Source organism: Artemia franciscana, chromosome 11, assembly GCF_032884065.1.
Source record: "Artemia franciscana chromosome 11, ASM3288406v1, whole genome shotgun sequence".
Lineage (NCBI taxonomy): Eukaryota > Metazoa > Arthropoda > Branchiopoda > Anostraca > Artemiidae > Artemia > Artemia franciscana.
In genome coordinates, this window is record NC_088873.1 from 10,918,602 (window position 1) to 10,942,392 (window position 23,791).

At 34.6% G+C, this 23,791-nt stretch overlaps 2 protein-coding genes across 5 annotated transcripts in view; both read left to right on the plus strand.

Annotated features, from left to right (window-relative positions):
- LOC136032796 (neuroguidin-like) overlaps window positions 1-23,791 on the plus strand; it is a 67,480-nt gene that overhangs the window by 20,755 nt on the left and 22,934 nt on the right. For 2 of the 4 annotated variants that reach the window (XM_065713179.1, XM_065713178.1), the window contains exons 2-4: window positions 5,277-5,474; window positions 18,649-18,806; window positions 22,312-22,426. In XM_065713179.1, coding sequence (XP_065569251.1) covers window positions 5,288-5,474; window positions 18,649-18,806; window positions 22,312-22,426 — 460 coding nt within the window. In that variant the 5' untranslated portion in view covers window positions 5,277-5,287. Of the gene's footprint in view, window positions 1-5,264; window positions 5,475-18,648; window positions 18,807-22,311; window positions 22,427-23,791 lie in introns of all 4 variants that reach the window. The other 2 variants (XM_065713180.1, XM_065713181.1) reach the window with 2 other exon arrangements.
- Window positions 5,481-7,665, plus strand: LOC136032797 (mesoderm induction early response protein 1-like). Its single transcript, XM_065713183.1, has one exon. The coding sequence runs from the start codon at window positions 5,498-5,500 to the stop codon at window positions 6,425-6,427; it is 930 nt and encodes a 309-aa protein (XP_065569255.1). The 5' UTR covers window positions 5,481-5,497; the 3' UTR covers window positions 6,428-7,665.

Sequence of the window (23,791 nt, forward strand, 5' to 3'; positions counted from 1 at the left end):
TATTTCTATGAAGGGGGCGCTGAATATCCCAGCATTATTTAAAAAAAACGATCAGAAATTGCATTAGAAAAAACAAATTTTTTCAACTGAAAGTAAGGAGTAACATTTAAACTTAAAACGGATAGAAATAATTTCGTGTATTAGGCGGCTCTTCTCCTCGTCAATACCTCGCTGTTTACGCTTAAGTATTTTTAGTAATTTCCAAAGAGTTATTTATTCTAATTGAACGGCGTTTGCGATCTAGGGGTCATTCTTAAGGAATTGGAACAAAATTCGAACTTTACCGTAAAGAGTGAGGTATTGACGAGAGGGCAAACCCCCTTATATTACGTATATGAGGAAGTTTCCCCCCCCCCCCACTTCGTCAATACCTCGCTCTTTACGCTAAAGTTTGAATTTTGTAAAATAATGGCCGATACAAGGAACAATTTTTTGCAACTTTTTTCCAACTGAAAGTAAGATATAACATCAAAACTTAAAACGAACGTAAATTATTACGTGTATCTTTTCTTTCGTATATTCGTATTTATATGTACGATAATCTTCGTATATATAAATTAGAACGCGTAAAGAACTTTTCTTTCATTCATTTCAGTCATTTGAGAATTGCTCAACTTCTGACTCTGGTTTTCATCACAAGTAGTTTCGACCTCTTTGGCCGTTCTGTTACTATGCCTTATGAAATTAGTCCTGCAAATATCGCTAATTCAAATTACTTGGGAGAATCTTTCCATGGAGAAATTCCTCATGAGGGAAGGGAATTTTCCATGGAGGGGGAGCTGGATTTCCTGACATTATTTAAAAAAGATCAGCAATTAAATAAAAAACAAGTTTTTTCGACTGAAAGTAAGAAGCAACATTAAAACTTGAAACGAACATGAAATATTACTTGTATTAGATGGGTTGCCTCTCCTCAGTAGCTTGCATTTGCGCTAAAGTTTCTTTTTTAACTTTTAAAAGAGGCTATTATTCTAATTAAATAGCCTCTGTGATTCAGGATTCATTCTTAAACAACTGAAACAAAAATCAAACTTAGGGTATTATAAGGTTATTATTAGTTTAAAAAGAGTAAAATTAATTTGCAAATTTCGTTTTAATTATTCATGTACTGTGAGCCAAGTTCTTAACCTGCATTAATTCAAAAACGTTCAGAAATTAGGTAAAAAAAACAGGTTTTTGACTGAAAGTAAGGAGCGACATTAAAACTTAAAACGAACAGAAATTATTCCGTATATGAAAGGGGCTGTACCCTCTTCAACGCCCCGCTCTTTACGCCAAAGTTTTATCGTTTTAAAAAGTAGAGTTGTGACAAAGAGCCAAACTTTGGCGTAAAGAGCGGGGCGTTGAGGAGGGGACCGGCCCTTTCAGAATTGAATCGAATTAAATAAAATTGATTGAATTAAAATCAATTAGTTGTGGGTATCAAGCCATGACTAATTGTAGAAAAAGCCAAGACAGATAGTCCGAGTGAATGAGAGGCAAATCTGGCATAAGCCCATATTAGGATTAAACCGACAAATATTGCAATTATATCAGTACGTTTTTGGCATTTATCATGTCAACCGCTTAAGATGAACTTTGTAGAAAAATATGGATTCTTAAAATCTATGTGAGACAAAAAAAATTCTTTGACTTACAAAGGAATATGGCAGAAAAAATTATAGCATCATAAAGTCTTTTGCACAAGAAAATGTTTTTTTTTTTACTAAAATCGTCAATCGAGTTTTTTTGTAACTCCCTGTGTCAAAATTATGTCCACTTAGCTTGACTATGTGACTAGGTTGTAGATAAAAAAAAATTTATAGCATCATAAGGTCTTTTGCACAAGAAAATGTTTTTTTTACTAAAATTGTCAATCGAGTTATTTTGTAACTCCCTGTGTCAAAATTATGTCCACTTAGCTTGACTATGTGACTAGGTTGTAGATAAAAAAAAAATTATAGCATCATAAAGTCTTTTGCACAAGAAAATGTTTTTTTTTTTTTTTTTTACTAAAATTGTCAATCGAGTTTTTTTGTAACTCCCTGTGTCAAAATTATGTCCGCTTAGCTTGACTATGTGACTAGGTTGTAGATAAAAAAAAAATTATAGCATCATAAGGTCTTTTGCACAAGAAAATGTTTTTTTTACTAAAATTGTCAATCGAGTTATTTTGTAACTCCCTGTGTCAAAATTATGTCCACTTAGCTTGACTATGTGACTAGGTTGTAGATAAAAAAAAAATTATAGCATCATAAAGTCTTTTGCACAAGAAAATGTTTTTTTTTTTACTAAAATTGTCAATCGAGTTTTTTTGTAACTCCCTGTGTCAAAATTATGTCCACTTAGCTTGACTATGTGACTAGGTTGTAGATAAATAGCATGTCGTTGATTTTCAAGTCAGACTGCATCTGACCTGCTGCAGTGTAAGAAAAAGATCTTGATGTGGAGATTGGCCATGTGACAGTACTAGGCTATTGTATATGCTGAATAAGTCTGATGGATTAATACTGAATTTTAAAGTTTGGGAAAGAACACAGTCATTCATAGCAAATGCAGGGGCTTTGGGACTTGGTGGAGGCACTGTCATGTGGCTTGTTACAAAAAGACATATCCATACAGGAGAAAGCTTTACATGAACAATTTATTGACTTCAGTTCTTCTACTTCTCGCTCTGCAACAGAAAAGATGATAGGGTAGAAATTGTTGGTGCTGGCCTTTGACAGATTTAGTGTTCATCCCTATGCACGTTGTGCTATAGTAGGTATAGTGCAATGTATTATAATTAACCAGACCACTATTCAGTGTCAGGGCATCTATTGATGCCACTCCTAGAGGCTAAGTTCGTAATGTAAGCCTGTTCGTAGACTCAGATTTGCGCTTTTTCCGAACAAGCCTGTTCTACTGAGGTCCCCTTATAGGAATAGAGGTAGGCGACAGAGATTATGAAGGAATCAATACCATTGTGTTACTCTTAAGTGAATCATGTTCTGGCGATCTTTTGAAATTTTCTAAGATCGTTTTGTTCATAATCCCAAAATTTTTCTTAAGTACCGTACTAATAATTAAGAAATGAAGAGTCGTCACTCCAGAAGCTAGCTCGTGATTCACAAACCGCACAGGCCCTCTTTATTCCACTATATCCAGAGCTTCGCTTTTTGTCCTGGTCGATTGTAGTCCCACTTTCTTTAAAGTATTACTTATAGCATATTGCCATCCCCTTTGAAGGGACCTGGATTTTCTTTTGGCCTCGGCTTGATTGCCAAAAACTGGAATTTTTAACAGCATATTATTCAGAAAATAAGAATTGATCCTCATAGCCTCTCTTTGCTCGTAGCTTTTAATTGTTGAATCCAACAACATTTTTTTCTGATAGGTTCTTGTTTGATGATTGCTCAAATAAATACCTCCTTGGGCAATTCCTCTGGAAAACATATAGCATATTGCTCTCAGCGTCTCAAATCACCCACATTTCACACCTATATTTAATCAGTGGTGTTGATTCACAAAAATCTGAAGGGGGGGGGGTACTCAATGTATTTTCCAACATCTTGGGTGTAAGTTTGTCATTATTTTTCAACTTTTTCAGCGAAAATACCAAAAAGACATTTTTCAATGAAAATACCCGCAAAAAGTATTTTTCAGACTCAAGAAGAGGAGGCGAATAGAAAAAAAAATCCATAACATCCCCCCTCCACAGATTGACGCCACTCTATTCAACAATTGTTATTACTGTGCCATCTAAAACCTTAATGTAAATTCTAAGATTTATCTTCTAATCTTTTCAATGCAAAAACACACTTTGCCTTCATTATTCTACTACAGCATCCTACTCTCTAATACTAATATCAATAATCATTACTAATATCACTTATCCCCAATTATTCCTCATCTATGTGACTTAGTCTTCTTAATGTAAATGATCATTCGTACTCTAGTCCTAGGACACAAAACCTTCAAAGTGCTATTCATTTCCTCAGTACTTACAAGACCGCTCAAATCATGTGCATGGTCTGAATGTAAAAGAGCCTTGCCTCCTCCTTTAATAAGATGTTTTCCCTTAGCATTTGTTCTAATCTTTAGGATAAAACTCATCTAAACAATTTGGGTATAGTAAATGGAGATAAAACTCAACCCTACAGAGACAACACCTTTGACTTCAAAAGATTCCAATTACAGTGCTTGTTTATCTCCTGGACCGCAGCAACATTGCTTTCGTACACTGCACTTATTAATTCAAAATGCCTAGTTAACCCATCCATGTAAAGTGAAAAGTTTCTTTTTTCTGAAACAGACATCTGTTTGTTAATCTATATAAGTCAAGATAAAAGGATTCAGATAATTCAGACACTTGTAGACATAGTTATTAATTTATGCCTAAAAATCTGGTCAGTACAGCCTCTCCCTTTCCTAAAGCCATACCGTTCTTCTCTTAAGACTATCCACAGGGCGATCTGCAAAGAAATCTGATTCCTCCTGAAAACCAGCTAGTGTATTTCTAGTTGCTGCACTCATTCAAACTATTTTTCTTATTTATGGATTTTATAAACGTTTTTCTAATATCGTGAGATGGTTCCTTCTATATCAAAATCATATAAGGTACCTGCCTAGAAGACAGCTACAAGCATGGTTGCACACATTCCTGACACTTCGGGGAGGGAAGAGGCTTGAAGAATTTTCCTTTTTTGGTGGGTGGTACTCTAAACACAACAAGGGCTATTTCAGTCCTCATTTTACGGTTTTTTTCGATAGAAAGCGTTTTAAGTAAATATAATGGAGTTTTCTTTGTTTTTTGAAAGTTTCCAAGGGGTGGAGGGCGGTGTAAATTTTTGCGAAGGTGTTTTCAAAAGTTTTGACTTTCAAAAAGTGTGTTTTTGCCCCAAATTATTATTGGCTTATTGGAGTATTAAGCTAATTGGTCCATGTGTGTTCCAAATGTGTTAAAAGATTTTGTTATTGGCCCAAATTTTTAAAGCTTTCCTGGGACTTCCTTTGAAGTAATGTTAAGGCAATTACCTTCTCTGTACAAGTAGGATCCAAGCCATTCCTGCAAGCATAAACAGGGGATGAGCTTACTTCGATCTTCATACTTTCTTAGATTCTTGGGAAGTTATAGAAAAAAAACTTTGATCAAGTATTGCAACTTCCTTTAAGTGTGAACCTTCACAAAAATATGTTGATTTGATGTAATCCCCCCTCCTTCAACCACAAGCAAGTTATATAGGATACTAAGAATATTGTTTAATTTGTAATGAAAATGAAGAAAATATTACTGCTAATTCTAGACTTTTTGTCAGATTGGACAAATATGACGGAAGTATCAAGCAGCTCAGACCTGGCAACTGGGGATAAGTCTGCTGACACAGAAGACCAAGAGTTTGAACCATCTGCAGAAATGCTTGTCTATGACTTCGACGATGAACAAACTATGGCAGAAGAAGAGGCACTTGGTGGTGAAAATGTGGAAGAGGAATTGACTGACCTGCAAAAAGAAGGTGATATGCCTCTTCATGAACTAATGAAAATATACGGCTATAATAAGGAAGAAGAACCTTCTTTAGATACTGATAATGAACCGTCCAGCAGTCAGGATGTCACAAATGCTGACTCACTTTTGACTGATCCAATTGAAGAACCTGAATCAGAATTAACTGAGCTTTATGAAGAAGAGAAAAAAGAAGCCAATACACGTTTTTTAAGATCGGGTCTAAGACAGCCCAGTGACGAAGAACAAGAAGAGGGACAAGACTTGGTTCCAGATGATGAGTGGAGGAAAACAATTATGATTGGGTCAGATTACCAAGCTAGTGTACCTTTGGGTTTAAGCCCTTATGGTGATGCACTGCCTTACGAAAATGAAGATAAACTAGTTTGGGTCCCAAAAATGAAAGACGAAGAAGTGATCGAATATCTTCGGAAAGTGCAGAAGATTGTACGAGAGTCTCAAGGTTTAATGCTTCCAGAAGGCGCACATATTAAAGATGATGAACCTGCATTGCATCTTTTACACCAATGTGGGTATAACGTTGAAGAGGCTTTGAGGAGGAAGAAGATGAATGCTGTCCCAACTGCAGACACCATGAGTCTCTGGTCAGAGGAAGAGTGTCGAAACTTTGAGCTTGGTTTAAGAATATATGGGAAGGATTTCCATGTTATTCAAAAGCACAAAGTGAGGACACGATCTGTCGGCGAGCTTATACAGTTTTATTACCTATGGAAAAAAACAGAAAGGCATGATATTTTTGCCAGTAAAGCAAGACTAGAAAAGAAAAAATATGCATTACATCCCGGTACAACAGATTATATGGATAAGTTCCTTGACGAACAAGAGATGACTACAAGTGTGCCTGCATCTAGGGACCGAAGCACCTCTCCTGCCTATTCACTCCTAGCCTCAGATAAGAGGCGGAGTCAACTTGGTGATTCTTACCAAAACAATAACCAGTAGACAAAAGTATTGCCATAATTATTGATAGTATCTATCTAGGTGTAGGCATTGTAAAGCCTCCAATGTCCATACAATTTGGTACAAAAATGAACATATTCTTCTCATTTGAGGAAATGTTATACTTTCAATATAAGATTTTGAACACCAAAATCAACTATGTGGCAGGTCGTCTTTGCTCTGTGGCTGGTGTTTTTGAATACTCTATGGTCTATATTGTTGAAATATGCCATATAGTACATAATGAGGAACCTCTCATTTATTATTAATGGGATTAAGATGTAATTCTGGTGCCTGAACTTTTTTCACATGTTCAGATGAATGCAGTAATATTAGTGATCATTTTAAAGGAACTGATTAGGTTTTGTATATTCTCTTTACTTCGTAAAGTGTTATTGTAAGAAATACGTTAATGTGTTGCTTTGAATTGTTTTTAAAACGGAGCGTTTATTATTCTAAATGTATTTGTAAAAATTTTTCCTTTCTTGGCAACTTTGACCAAGTCATATGCATATGTAGTCATGTGTTGTATGTTTGCTTGTATTGTTTTCTAGCTTCGAAGGTTCATATGTTTGAAAACTTTGCCATAGTAAGCAGATTTAAAAAAAAACAAACAAAAAAACAGTACTTGCAAATAGTAAATTCGTCCACCTACACCCAGGGTATGTCCCTACCAAAGATCAGCCCAAATGCTGCTTCTAGGGGGAAACTAAGGTCTAAAGACGCACTTTTCAATAGTTTCAGACGCCCCCTCCTCAACAGCAGAAGATGCGTTAATACATTATCCCAAAAGTTTACTGGCTGTGTGAACTTCTTGGAAGGGAGAAATAGGTGGGGCTACCCAAGAACTCAAAGAAAGAGAGTTTTATCGAAGCGAATTTTTACTGAGAACTTTGTTTAGCATTTTTTTTTTACCTATGTTCTGAATAATGCATTTGCTGGGATAACTTAGAAGTTGGTGAACTGCTCTGTGTACAGTGCATTCCCTTCCCAAGCAACAGGGAACCCAATGCTCATGGTTTGGAAGCATCTGAAGGACATTATACATGTCCTAATAGAATAGATTAAATTCATGCACTCAAAATTTTCTGATGGAAATAAAAATACCAAGCATATTTATTGGTATCAAAAGAATCTTGTCAATCAGTTCTGTGGCAAGATAATATCACATTGAGGTTTAACTCTAACTGATGATGCGCGAAAATGTTGCAGGTTAAATAGTGTTTGTACTAATTTATAGGCACTTATAGACCCCCCCCCCTTCAGGGATTGGTCCAAAGAATATCCTCTCGAATAGCTAAAAATTAGCCTGAAAATATATATATATATTTTTTGGTTTGACACCACCACCCCCTCCTCCATCATTGTTCTTGGTGAAAAAGCAATTTTCTGGATTTTAAGGCCAGGAATATTTTCCAGTATTACTTGAATACCGATCAGATTTTTTTCAGATGAAAGTATGGAGTAGCATTGAAACTAAAAACGAACAGGGATTATTCCGTGCATAAAAGGGGCTTTTTCTCTTCTCTACCCCTCGCTCGTTTCAGTAACGTTTTTTGGGGCTAACTTAAAACTGTAATAGGATTGGTTGGAAATAAGAGGGTGTGGAAGGGGGCTGGTTGCTCAAATATAAATAATAGTTACCATTCCTGAGTCAGCTACAAATAGCAACTAGACAGATTAGACACTTTTCTCATTAGAGAGATTTATTCAAAATGCGTTTTAAATTTGTGGTTACTATTGACCGTGGTTTGTTCTATACAAAGTTGGAGCTATCACGGCAATTATGATGCTAGAACAAATCCATCTAAATAACTGTAAATAATATAAAAGGACGTAATTGCCGAAAAGTCTTGTCAATTTAGTGGTTTTACAAGATTATGCCTAAAAGTAAGAATTCAAATTTAGTCCCTTAAACTCAAAAACTAATTTCTTGGAACTTCCTATAGTAGTCTTCCTTTTTTGACCCTCCTATAAATGGTCTCCTTTAGACAGCTATTCTATGATGGAATTTCTCTTGAGTAACAAATTTCTTCAAGAATTTCAGTTTAAGACTCTTTCCGAATGACAAGATAAAATATCATTGGACAAGGTTCAGCATAAAATACGCCGTAAGCCATTTTTCTAGGTGGCTAAATAGCTACAGTTCATTTGGAACCGAATATCTCACTCGGAAATTTCTTCCCCAATAGAATCTCCTCCCAGTAGTAAATTTTTTTCAAGGATTCAATAGATTATATAGAACAAGAGGATATAAAAAAAACACAACTTACAAGCGATAAGGAAATTTTTTCCAAGACAGTGGAATTCAATTCAGTGAATATTTCGGCCCTATGTCCAAGGAGCACAACACCAGAACATATATATATATATATATATATATATATATATATATATATATATATATATATATATATATATATAACTTACATTAAAATGTTAAAATTAAGACTAAAATGTCATTAAAAAAACTGTTTAAAATAGCCCTAGCATCCTTACTTCAGCGAAGTTCAACCAGGGCTAAAAATGTTTTTTTTTAAGAAGATCTTTAGTTTACATTTTAAGTAAACATATATATATATATATATATATATATATATATATATATATATATATATATATATATATATATATATATATATATTTGTGTTGTCTGCAATACAACAACCACCTTTGGACATCGGACCGAAATATTAACTGAATTGAATTCCACTGTCTTAGAAAAAATTTCCCTGTTGTTTCTAAGTTGTGTTTGTTTGATATGGAAAGGCAGTGTGGTGTTCGTTGCTATAAACAAGAGAATAAGATATTATAGTAAAAATTACGCGTAAAATACAATGTAGGCCGTTTTTCTAGATGACTAAATAGCTACAATTCGTGTGAAGCAAATTGTTTCCTTCAGTTGATTCTTCGAAGGAAATTTGTTTTCAGAAATGAATTTCTTTCTTTGCTGCGTTTTGTTGCTTCCTCTAAGGCTATAAACTATGTTTTAATTCCGATTCTTGGGCATTTTTGACCACTTTGTTTTTTTTCCTGCAAATATTCCTTCTTCTCATAGACATATTCCTTTAGAGGTCTGTGATTTGTAATTTGTCAATAGAGCTTAGGAGGAAAGTTAATGGTAAAAAAAAAAAAAACAAATACATTTTGGAAAAATTCTAAATACTGTCCTAATCACGGTTGCAGCAGTAGCTGCAACTTTGTTAGAAGGGTTGTATCTTGGAATCTTTTTAGAGAGAATGCTTTTATTTTGAGGAAGTGTTATTATGCTGCTATTCTATGCTCGGGGGAGGGGTCTTGAAGAAAAAATCCTGAGTTTGTAGAAACTCAATGAAAAAAGGATAAGTTTTGGGCTTGAGAAATAAATGAATCTTATGATCAAACTGTATGGTGAATATTAAAGCTACTAATAATTTTGGAAAAAAATTGCCACTGATCCATAGAGGTCAGATCTATCTGTTTTAATTCCTTTTTTCATCTTATTTGGTGTTAGATCCTAGAAAAAATCTGTGTTAAGTAAAATTCTGTTTGTAATTAAGATAGTAGGCTGGCCTTTTTTGTTATGTGGCAAATCCTTATAAGCTTAAAATACGTTAATAATTTGTTTTCTCTTGCTCACAATTTTATTTAGCATTTGAAATTATTTAATAACAACAGTATCAAAAATTACCAAACACTGAGTTGTATATTTGTTTATATGGTTTACAACACTCGAATGGTTGATTTTTTTTTTTTTTTTTTTTAGTTTGATCTGATTACCCCTATATAAAATTCTAGAAAAGAAACATTACAGTTTTCATAGAATTACTGTAACCTGTTGAAACTGCCTTTTATGTTCTTACTTTCGAAACATTGTTTTTTCCGTTGTATTTAGACCATCATGTAAGTTTGTGCGTTCTGTTTGTTTCTGTAATCTAAGTTTTATTCATGTCTATAGTTATTTTTGGAAACTATTTATTATTTGATCTTAAACTTCTGGAGGTGCTCTTGGATTTTTTGTATATCATTGCCGAAGCTAGCTTAGTTTTTATAGCAATTCATTTAATATAATGATTAGTACTATTTTAAATGCCGAAGTAGTTATGTTTAATGATTATTCTTTTAATTATTCTTTTGATTATTTAGATTATTTTTTTTATTGAAACTATTATTTATCTGTGGTTATTTGTACTGTCTGAGAACTTGAGTTAAATGTCAGTACCAGAGTTTTGATTAGGAGGGAAGGAATGAGTGTCATAAAGAAGTAGAAGCTCCCTTATTCAAAGTTATAATATAGCTCAATAATGAGTATCTCTCTTAAAATCTTTGTTTAGGGGAGAGAGAGTAGAACCGGAATTCATCTTCGTTTGGGTAAGGTTTGGTTTGGGTGGTAATATAAATTTGTTTCACATTGGGACTACTTCGTGCAAAAATCGTATGGAGAAACTCAGATTTGCTTTGGCGCATATTTGTTTTTGTGGAATTATATATAGTAGAATTTGAAAATGTAAATAACATATATTTGAAACTAACCAGATTAACCACTTTTGTTTTATGCGCTAAAAGAAATGTACTGGCACCTTTTATCCGTCAGTGAATTATTGGGCAATACACCATCCATAAAAGATCTGGAAGGCATGCAAACTATGATAGACTCGATTTCGTCTGTCGTCGAATACAGCAAATTATTTTCAGCAAGGAAACCTAAAATACTAGCTTCTAAAAGGAATCTATATGAATCTATATGGAATCTATATGAATCTATATGAAATCTATATGAGCAGGCTTGGCAAAGAATTGAAATATTTGGATATATCTTCATAGCTATGAAACTTAAATTCATGCCTTTTGAGGTATTTCCGGCTAGTAAATATGTGTTTGTGCAATTCCTTTTTTTAACAGTCAAACGTGTGTTGGTGTGTTCATTTTCTACTACAATTAATAGGCCCTGGATCTTGAATTTCTTTTGAAATCAGCAACCAATTTAAAAAAAATCTTGAGATAGCTCTAAAATCTGGATTCTAAAAAAAAAGTTTGAAAGTATTCCTGTTGAGGTTCAAACATTCTGAGTTTCAGCCAGTAGCTAGTGCATTCGATACAAGCTTAAACTATCTTTTTTCTTTTTTTTTTATACTTACCTTCAAATATTTTAAGTTATCTCCTTTCAATTGCTACTGTTGATTGTGCACAGGAATGCTAGAGGAAGGAATTTTTTTTTACCTAAACCTATTGAAGTCGGCAGTCTTTTTCGAGTGAAACATATGTGATATGAATTACTGTTTATTCAATCCATAACCATTTTTTTTTCTTTTTACTAATACTGACAAGGAAATGTACAAACCTGGCTGCAGAAATGCATTCCTATAAACACCTTTGTTTAATGTTCTTTTGAATGTTCTTTAATTAGTTTTTGATGTTCTTTAATTAGCAGCATAATGGTAGTAAAAAAAAAATGGCACGTTGATTCGGCTTTTTTTATTTCGGGTTCACAACAAGAGTCACAAATGTCATCCTCTCTGTGTGGTAAATGATCGCTATAAGTATTTTTAATCTTGTGGTGTATGTTGCGTAGATTAAGGTGTATTAATGTATTTATTATATTTTTCAAAATAATACGGAACTTGCTTTATTGTATTCGTTTTTTCTTTGATTATATGAATAAACTAGAACTCAAGTCTGATTAATCAATAAGCAATGATTAATTAATCATTAGTTTTAATTAAGTTTAAAAAAACGTTTGATTAATCAAACGTTTCAGACAACTGTGCCTATAAAGCGCAGCTGTGTGCATATTTAGCACAACTTTTCGGACAGGTGTGCCTATAGCAGAAAGAGATAATTTTGCTTTTCCTTCTGCCCGATCCTACAATGGATGGGTTATAACGGAACATTATTGTCTATAGAGGACACCATGTTCTGCCATGTTTTCTTTCTTCGAACTATATTTCTACTTTTAAATGGAAAAGTCTGTTAGAAGACAAGGAAGAAGGCACCGGTATCAATTTAAACTTACTGTAGAATACAAGCGCTTAAGATGTAAGATAAGGTGTATTTAAGAACAAGTAATAGAACCAAAGAATGCCGAGTTTGTAACTTCCGTTTGATCAAAAACAACAGGAAAAGTCAACACTGTCATAAATACGCCACAGTATTTCACTGCATATGATGGCTCCTGAGCCACATTGCCAAAAATTTTTCTGATAGTAATAAATGCAAAAATTTAGACACACACAAAAAAAAAAAAAAAAGAAAAAATTACTGATCGGAAGGCTCTGTCATCTACATTTTCAAGTCATTTCCTCTCGTCGTTTCATTTGAGGTTGTCATTTCTTTTTATCTGCTTCGGAATGAGGGAGAGGAATTGTATACATTGGTCTTATAGACTTTAATAGTTGTCTCAGTGCTAAAGAAAAAAAAAATCTTACCTTTCTTCTTTCCTTTGTACTGATGGTTAGCCATTTAACCTGTGATGAGAAAATCAACTTTTAAATCTAAACAGATGAACTAAGCTTAGGATGTAGGTCACTCGTTTGCCTGTGAGTATAAACAAATTAACCCCCAATTGTGCATACAAGTCCAGTGCACATTGTCCGTCGTGAGTTAACCCAAAAATCTCGATCATTCCCATTGCAATTCCAGTAGGCTTTCCCCTTAGACAAAGCTCATATAATGAGAAGAATCTCAGTTGTCCAATTGCCTTCTAAGTCCTGTGAACATGGTCAGTCATAAGTATTTCAAAATCTTTTATTTGGGGTCTCCGATTGCCTTCAAATGGCTCGTAGAAATTCATAGACTATTTCAGTTACATGACTATTTGCCTTAGTTCTGCACTTGGATGGATGGATGATAGACTATCAACAAGTGAAATGCCATCATTTTCATACAATTCTGAAACAGGCAAAATCAAGTCGCATTTTTTTTGTGGGCTAGTTTAACCAAAACGTCTTCTCCATTGACTCGAACATCCCTGTGTATGGATAATAAGGCCAATTCATTAAGCCGTTCCTGACCTGAGGCACTCCTTATATTTAGGGTAGAAAAAGAACGCTCGCACGTAGCCGTAATGACGGAAAATTGTTGCACCAATTTTCAAAAGTCGATGTAGAGTGGGGAAAAAGCTCTATATCCCATTCTTTTAAGGACATTATAAAACATTTTGGGGTCACGTTCTCCGACTGCATCCACATTCTCCTCCACAGAACTAACCTGGAATGCAAGCTTCCCCTATAGCTGTCTGCATCGACATATTAAAAATTAGTCGGAGTATCTGATATATTCTTCTTTTTTTTCTTCGTTGATTAGTATACAGTGTTGAGGTGTTGAGGTATTGCAGTGGCTCGAGCAACTTTCTCTTAACTAAGGAATCGCTGATGCAGCTGCTGCAGAAAGTAGTCGATAAATGGGATAAACACAGAATGTTTTTAATACATTTCAGGATTCTTTTACGCTGTTGCGTAATTATTCCTATACGTTTGTTTTGGAGCTCATCTGGGCATTCTAATGCTAATTTCGTAATCTTGACACAGTTCAGTCCTCTCAGTAACAAGTCGACGAAACGTAGCTTTACTCCTCGCTCTCGTGTCTCTAACATTGTTCTTAAGATCGTGTTTGAGAAAGTATAAGAAATATCTATAGTTTCTGATTGCAAAGATGTCGATAAATTGTTTGAAAGGCTAAAAACTTTACTGACAGTAACTATAGCTGCAGCAAAACTGCGTCACAATAGCAGATGGCAAAGAATAAGCTTTGCTTTAAGATTCAGAAGCTGAATCAGGATATTGTTGATTTTCCATTCATAGCCTTACAGGTAATAATGAACATCTGTTTAAACAAGATGATTCCTTGTCCTTTAACCTTGCCCTTTTGAGTATTTTAAATTGCTTCCCATTTTAACCAAGGTATGTATCAACCAACTGTTTCTTTTTGAAAAAGTCTATAATTGTTGCTTTCCGTGTTGAAATGATGGACGACTAATTAACAAGGAGGGGCGTAGACTTCTATAGAAACACTGGAAAAGCACATCGACTTAAACGAAGTTTCTACAATCTTAGGAGCCCGGGGGTATAACAGCACGTGGCTTACTTGACGGCAGCCTGGCGTTGTTCCCAACTGTGTTTTCATAAAATAAAAATTCTCGTGCAGAGATCGTCATACATTACCTACTTGTTATGCATACATTTCTCTATATCAATTGGATTAAAACCTACAATGAATTTGGTTAGCTTTTTAAGACAGTTTCGTTAAAAAAAAATTATAAAACAAATAAATCATTCATTATTTTTTTTATCCTCGTCACACTAAGATTTAGGGCGTACATTATCCTTTCGTATTAGTCAAGATCTATAAGAATGTCGACCATACAGGACAAATTTCCCGACTTTCGGGGGACATGTATCAACGTTACCTCCCCTCCCCCCTTTTGAGTTTGCCCCTGCCTACTGGAATTGCAATGGGGATGATCGAAATTTTTGGCTTGACTCATGACGGACAATGTCCTCGGGACTTATGCGAAACGGGTATGCGTATGCGAAACGGGGGACTGAATTTGATAAACTCACAGTCGAACGAGTGACCTTTATCCTAATAGGCTAGCCTGTTTAGAGTGTCAGGTGGACTACCTTATTTTAGGATTGACGCATAACCGACAAGTCTCTTGGACTCGCAGGCAAACAGGGGGATTTAGTGTTCCAAGTGTTCCGGTAGACGGCGGGAGTAACTCTTTCTCCCTTATTGGACAAAAACTTGTGTGTTAGCTTTTGGAGAAGCACGGCCGCGTAGAGTCTCAGGCAGGTTGACAAAGTTTTAGAATTGACAAATTACCGTTAAGTGTCCTTGAATCGCCGGCAAACAAGTGTCCCAAGCCTAAATGTATAAGCTCAGACAGTTGTGCTAAATAAATATTAATTAAATACTGATTGACCGACCATAACAAATGCGATGTATTTTGGCTACCAGATTGAAAAAAAAAATATATATTTCTGCACTAAAAGAAGTATCTGGTTCGCCTATCTAGTTTTCTGCTAGAACATTGGCTACCAATAGAAAACGGATATTGTAGTGTTTGAATTAATTGGGATGGATGGATTTTTTTTTTTTCAGAACCTTATTTTGTTTACGATTATTTATCTTAAAAAAGTCTTATAATTCTCTATTTTAATATAAGGTATGTGTATGTAAGGTTTGTGAACTGTCAGGCTTTCAAATCAAAAACTTTATTTTTTTAAACTTTTTCAAGTTTTATTTCCATGTATAAAAGTCTGGACCAATCTCGAATCATGGTTGCACTATAATAAAGGGATGACACGGAAAGCCTCAAACTGTAGTACCATTATACAGTAGCGGTTTAAGGCCTCATAAACTGGATGGGGGAACGTGTACAAAAATTACAATTGCGACAATTTTTTAGTCAATTAAGCACCTTAATGGGAGTAAAAATATAAAATAAAAAGAATTTGATGCCGTATGTAAGAAAAACTAGGAGTGGAGTGGGGCAGCTACGCCCCCCCCCCTGCCCAGGTCTAGAACCACCGCTGCTGATTTACTACAAACCAGTCAAACGAGGGAATTATAGTCTCTAAGCAGACAGCCTCTTGGCTGATGTCGCCGGGTTAAGACTACTGTCATATCACTGGTAATGACATATCAACTCGAACAAGAAAAACATTAATTCGAACTCTGTAGTATACGGTTCATAAAAAGGGAAGCTTAAATGCATCACTTGGGATAACAAATAAACAAGCTGGAAATCTGTGAGCATAATATAGCAATCTTTTTAGGCGCATTCTTCTTTGGGTACTTTCATCGGCATCTCCAATCTTCATGGTCGATTTTTTTTCGGTGCAATTTTCTGTGGAAAAATTACCGGTAGCTAGAATATTTTTTGGTGAATTGAATCTTTCCTTGGGGATGGGAAGGCAAAATAAAAATCATGACTCTTTTTGCCATGAACAACTAAACCAAAGGTAAGTTATGTCATAACAAAAAAAAAGCGATTATGCTCTTAAAAATGACTTATACAAATAGTTTCAATTCGATCGATAACAAGATAAACCACTGACACTGCAATGACATAACATAACAAAGACACCAGGTTTGACAGTAAACAAAAAATGAAGAATAGTGACACTTAACTTAATGACATCTTAAATAGATTAAAAAATCGGTTGAAGAAAATGATGACAAATGGTTGTGTGGTAACCTTATATGAGCTTCTGATGTTAAGACTGGGGGGGCCTCTTCATTTCCTCTTATGGATGTACAGCTGTGTCTTGATCTGCCTGGGCTGCTCAGACTAATACAAACAGATCAAGTTTAAGATTTGGGGAGGGGAAGGGTCGGTGGCCAAAATTCTGATGAACTTTTGTTTGCTCGACAATGTAAGCAAAATCTGCGCAAAAATAAACTGCTCTAAGTCGGCAAGGGGTAGTAATTTTCAATGCAATTTTCATATTGTTCTTAGTTTATTTAAAAATATCGTCTGAGAGTCTTCTCCGCCGTGTAGTTGATGAAAGTAAATGAAAAAGTTTACTCTATAAAGAATGTAATCACGTGGGAGTTGGGATAGTGAAAGATTTCTTATTTCTGAAATTTTCCGGTGAGATTTCTATGAACTACTTTTTTGGGGAAAAGAAGCTATTGGATAAGTTATATTAAGCATTTTCTCAGTCGTCATTCTTTAGTTATCTAGGGGCATTTTGTGGAGAAACTGCTTTTTATTTTAATTTTTTCATCTATGTTTCTATATTTTGCTGTAAAACATAATTTAAACCGATCATGTTATATTGATGAGTCATTCTTACTAAATAACTGTATAATCACTGTATCTCTACGAGATTGAACATGAGACAAAAGAAAGTAAACAGACAACCAATTCATTTATTAATTGTTTTTTACTTTTGGACAAAAAAAAAAATCCTTAGTGTATCTACGGTATGGAGCATGAAAAGGCAACCAAACTACCTCATTATTTTTTTTATTTTTTTTTTTTACTTTGGACAGTAAAAACAGAAAATATGTGCAGTCTTTCTTCTGCTGCGCTGTATGTCTACGATGTGGAGCTTGAGAAGGTAATTAGACAGCCTCTTTGTTTAATCGTCTTTATTTTTTTTACTTTTGCTTTTTTAATCGTCTTTATTTGTTGGATGACAAAAAAATAGATGTATATATGTGTAGTCTTTCTTCCACTGTAATTTATAGCAGTGAACCAAATCATAGCTGGAAAATAGTAAAACTATTGAGCAGGGCTTTGAGACTGCATGCTGAAACCGATCAAATCTTTTAAGGAGGTTCATCTTGCGTGGAAGTTTCCATGAATTAACATTTTATATTTTTCCATGTATTTGTTTATTTTAGGATTTATACTTAACTTAGCGGAACAAACTAAGACATTTGTGTCTTCATATTTTGCGTACCTCAAATCCACCTCAGGTATGTTATCAGTAAGGAAAAAGTATAGTGATTGTTTTTTTGCATGCATACGAAAATTGCAAAAGCCTTTTCATCACTTGTCACTGATTGACTTTTTTTTCTACACACTAATATAGTGAATTTTCTTCTGAAGATGAACCGTTTTTTCTGTGATTTTCATTCAGTGTTAAAAAAAGAAAACGACAAAAAAGTGTTGCCAAGGCTCATTTTGCGCACTTTTCAAATACTTGTAGCTTTATCCCAGGGCCAAAGTAAAGTCACGCCTGTGAAAAAAAAAAGCATGACAACAGCGCCAATTACGTTCGTGATTTATAGAGTTTAATAATGCTCAACTTACATGCGTCACTGTAAACACCGGTATATAAGATATATATATACTATATATATAGTATATAAGATATATATACTTATATATATACTTAAGATATATATACTGTGTTTTCAGAGTAGGCTACAGAAGAAGAAGAAGAAGATTGTTCTTCTTTGTTTTCAAAGAAGAACAGGAGGAAGGATAGAAAAAGATATGAGTCGAGGGGTATTAGTGTTGGTTTTTGTCTTTCCACTGCTTAATAATTCAGGGGAAGGGGCACAATATCGAAAAAAAAAATGCTAAAATATTGAAAAATAATTGCAGAATGTGTAAACTCTCGGAATATAAGAGGAAAATTTGTACGAGCCTAAATCCTCTCCTCCCCTTACACATGAGTCTAGATATAAATAGATTTACATTCAACCAAGGTGATTCATTAAGAACTAGAATCTGAAAGGTATTTGACTTATTTAGAAACAGTTCCCGACTTATTGCTTTCTTTTTTTAGTTTATTTAACGTTGAAAGTCATGGAAGATGAAGGCAGAGATGTACAGTTGGAGTTCAGAAGCCTTATCGAAGAAATCGCAACCCACACAAATCAAGTTAGAGAGAAAGTGAAAGCGTTAAGCCAGCAAATTGCAGATGACCCGCCAAATGTGAATAAGGTAACTGAGCCCCTTTGCTGAGTGAATTATGCTTTTTATTTCTATTGATAAATAAAGATTTGGTAGTTTTGGCTGATAAATGACTTTTTTAATCCCGTGTTTTCGGATGCAACGCGTTTTTCGTCAGTTGTGGTTCTAGGCCTAAGCAGGGGGTGCAGCTGCCCCTCTTCTCCAGTTTTTCTGACGTAGTTTTTCTCAAATAATTTTGATTAATGGACGTGTTTACACTCATGACCGAAATTTGATTTTAATTTTGACATAAATTTGATTTTAACTTAAAAGTTAACATATATCGTTGATACTTGCCTCCTTGGTTTACGTCCTCACCTTAATTGTACTTAGTCCTATGTCAGGGGTATATTTAGGAATTTGTGTTGGGTGAATGGGGAGGAGCAAATAGTTAATTAAAGCACCAGAATTTGGTAAATAGCTTGGAATAACTTTGTAAAATAGTTGTAAACAGCTGAAAACTTCTGTGCAGAAAACCAACTATATAAATATTTCCAAAAGGATGAAGGCCCTGTGTTTTCAGTTCTTCTCTTTTTGGCACTGCAATGATTTCTACGTCGGAATGCCAATGCTTTCAACGTATGTATCCAAATAGCAAGTAAATGTTATTTATTTTTTTCGGTGAATTTCAGGCAATGAGTTGGCGTGTCCATCTAAAGCATCAAGGCCCTAGCCTTGTGTTTTGTTCTGATCTCTGATTCTGTTGCTCTGACATGCTTAATAAGCTTTGTTTACATTCCGTCTATTCTATTAAGGGGTAGCGGTGACATCTTTTTCGTAGTATTCCCGAGAGTAGTAAAAACAAATAGCAGCTGACCTACTATTGCTAATTTAAGTCACCGTTCTTATGTATTTAAGCTACTACTGGCTTTCAAAATCATCGACGGGGGGTGAATCCCCCTGGATATCCGACTCGCCGACTTGGTGCAAGAAAAGATCCAAAGTAGAGCAATCTGAGGTGGAGGAAAAAAGTTCTCTTTGTAAGACTAGTTCTGAGGATTAATTTCTGCTTGTCGTAATGGCTGGCAAGTGGTGGGTAACTCTCTCCTCCAGCGTTGCCTGCTCTAGTCGGTCTGAAGATGGCAGCTGGGGCTCTCAGGATCGAGGAAAACAATGGAGGAGACCTTGATATCGCCAAGTGAGGCACTTCTGTAAAGGAAAAAAAGGATAGGCAAACCCTATATCAAATTACAACACACAGGAGGGAAGACCCCGTCGTGGCTACTAATTCAATAATGAAATCAATTTCCACTTATTGGGCTCAGTTTGTCTTCCCGTACCCTCTATCTATAAAAAATACTCGAAAATTCTTTATATTGGCATTTTTAATTTCTGAATTGAATTCCTTTTATTTATTTTTTGTACGTACGTAATTATTCGTAAACAATCGAAATATATAAGTGAAGAGAAAGATTATTGTGTGATTTATTAAGGTCCACAGTATTGTACAGCACTGCTTGCTTCACAAGATGGTGCTTCAGCATTGAAAGAGATATTGAGGTCCACAGTATTATACAGCACTGCTTTCTTCACAAGATGGTGCTTCAACATTGAAAGAGGTATTGAGGTCCACAGTATTGTACAGCACTGCTTGCTTCACAAGATGGTGCTTCAGCATTGAAAGAGGTTTTGAGGTCCACAGTATTGTACAGCACTGCTTGCTTCACAAGATGGTGCTTCAGCATTGAAAGAGGTATTAGCAAATAATCTGAAGATCAAGAATTATAGTTGACAATCTCTTTTTTGAAAGTTTGAATGTTGAATCCAGTTTTTTGACAATTTCTATGTTATCTTATGATGATATCATTATCATCCTAGGATTCTTTACCTTGAAAATTTCCAAAAAAAGTTAAGCATTGTATTTTTGTCTCGCATTCGTAGATTAAATGGGCATATTGCAGAACTTGTGTCTTATTTCAAGGAACTTCAGGGAGACAAAATCACTTTCCGAGCAAGCTTCTTTTGGTATTTTGAAGGAAGTAGGTATGCTGGGTCAATAAATCATCAGTTCAAAGATCAAACTCTGAAAGTTTCATTTATTTAAAACTTAAGTTCTTTAAGTTTGAAAAAATATTTTTTTCAAACTTAAAGAACTTACTATTTATTAAAAAAATTGCAAAACATAATCGCAAAGCTGCAATTTGTCAAAATTATTGGGTGCGAGTATTAAAGCTATGATTGGTTTTATGTGTAAGCTATGAAGGTTTTTCAAATATTTAATAAATAACAAATAATTAGGTAATTTATGTTTAGTGTGTTGCGTTTTTTTTTTTAGATTAATTTGATGCTGTAGGTTCAAGCTGCCTTAGGCTATCACAGCTACGCACGTCCCTATCCTATCTCAATCTATTTAAAGCCTTCTTCTTTACTAGCTCCTAATAAGTTCCAATTTCCCTTTAATCCTTCCTTACAACATCCTCCCATTGTCTGCATTACAGACTTGGTCAGATCGGTCTTTGAACGACAAAATATGGTAAGATTGGTGGCTTCAGCAATAACAATGGCATTCCTATCGTCTTGAAAATTGGATTTCTATACTCTACTACTTTCCTTGTACTATACTTTTACTGAACTTTTCCTTTTACTATACTTTTTATATATTACTATTTTAGAGCTAAGCGAATGAAATTTTAATTAAAAGAGTTTAAAAATTCATTCTTCTGGGAGACTTTAGAGCAACGCAGCTATTCGCAAAATTAAGAGCGGTATTTTAACGTTACTGCATGTAACCTTAAGCACGGCAAGTTATGAGGCTAGGGAAGGGGGCTAGACTTTAGCCCCCTCTGAAAAAAAAATGCAAAAGGCAAAATGTTTTAAAATTCGGGAAGGATTTTCCGGGACTTTCTTAGGTTTTGCCTCTCGTAGCGAAGTTGTTGTTTTCTTACCCCCTTTTTTAGAACATTTCTATGAGCACCTATGGTCTCATATGTTTAGTGTTAGAAAATCTAGAAATCCAAGACCGGGGATAAATTACTAACCCTTTTTTTTGCATAGCGTTTCCTTGATAGATTTAACCTGTCTTCAGTTATGGCGGTTTTAGTCGAAATTAAATGTACAAATCTGGAGACTATGGATCTTGTCTCTTGGATTACAAACCTTTTGTATAGAATCTTCATCATCGTCAGCCATTATAGTGGCAAAGAATATAATAAGCTTAAAATAAAGGCCTTTTTCAATGACATTCTGGTAAGAAATTGAAATTCATCAGAAGGACTCCTTCACAAACAAGTTTTGGCTTAAAAATATATAGAAGTAATACAAAGAAAAGAAAATATCAGTGTTTTTAGCCTTTTAATTTTTATTTCTTATTTATCGAATATATTGTTTTAGGGTTAAGAATTCTTGAGGTCAAATTTCGGTCCTTTTTTGAGTTATCAGATTTGCTGAATGCATAATTATAAAGGAAAACGGAAAAGGCCTCAAAAATATTTTAAAGAAAATCTAAGCCTTTTTAGGCTTTCGATTTTATTTCTTATTTGTAACATTCTTTTTTTAGGGACTCAGTATTCTTGAAGTAAAATATCATGCCTTTCTTGAGTATCTAATTGGCATAACTTATGGCATGATTATAAAGGTAAATGGAATGAGCCTCCAAAAAAATTCATTAATTGGTAAGTTTTCTTTATATCTTTTTATTACCCATGCAAATAAGAATGTATTTACGGCCAGATACTGATTTAATAAAAACAGAAATCGGCATTTCTTTTTTGAAAGTGTAGGTTTGTGGAGGTTGGTGTGTATTTGTCCCTCCCCTGCTCCTGCAGCATCAAAAATGGTGTTGCAGGCATTACTTTCCCAGAGAAGCAAATCTTTTTTCTGGAAAAATAACTTGTATGATTCCCCTCTTAGTTTGGTTTAATTTATATCAATCCTGTAAAGATATAACCTAAACATGCCCTTTTCCACATTTTCAACCTTCCCTTGAAGGGATATTCGTCAGGAGAATTTGTTAAAAATACAAGTATAAAGGTGTTTTAAGCTGCCTGAAAACTTATTTTGGGAGAAGATTTTATAATGGAGGCCAAATACCACATAATAAAAAAGTAAAGATGGCGTTGGGCTGCCCCAAGTCTGCAATAGCACATTTTCTTCAAGTGGTAATGAAGAATAAGTTATTATTTAGCAAAGAAGCTACTCAGTTAATTTAAAAGCATACCACAATACACAATCGACAATACACACACATCGAACAAACATAAAATTAAGTTGGCAATCCCGCTTCCATTCTCGTCCAGTGATGGAGGCTTACCAGTAGATTCTCGGCGCCCAGAATTCATGATGCATTTCTATTTTTTTACACTTGCCTTTCCCTTTCAAACTTCAAACAAAACTAACGATATCGTATTTTTTATCGTATCAATTTTAAGTTAATATAAATTTAATTTAAAATGTGCTTTTTAACATGCCTATATACATGTATGGTAAGGTTCTTAACATATTCCGATTTTATGTTTTGACCAAAAAAAAAAAATGAAGTCAGCAACACATAACCAGTTTCCCACCAATTATAGTTTTTAAGTTTGTTTAGTAAATTGTAATGTTTTCAAAGTTATTGGGGAGCGGGTAACTGCCCCCTTGCCTCCTCCAAATGGCGAATAGCCTAATTCATAGATTTGTTTCTGGTAAGCTCGAATTCGGTGATGCTGTTCACATGTATGTTAATCCACCTGTTTTGGTATATTACTATGTTATCAGTATGTTATTATACTAAATGAGCTCAAACCACTTTCTTGCTTTATTTAGAAGATATATTTTTTTTACTCGTCCTCAAAACTTATCTTTAAAATATCAAAAAAGTTCCACTGAGGAACGCCATCATAGTTTCTTTGTTATTTTTCTTCTGTCTTTAGGGCTTATGCTTCCACGCCATGCCGACGTTGTCATCTTAACAACCTTAGTTTTATTGCTCTCCCTTACGTTCTTGAATTGAGTACAATTACTGCTTTCTACTCAGGTAGATTAGCCAGGGAGGAGCT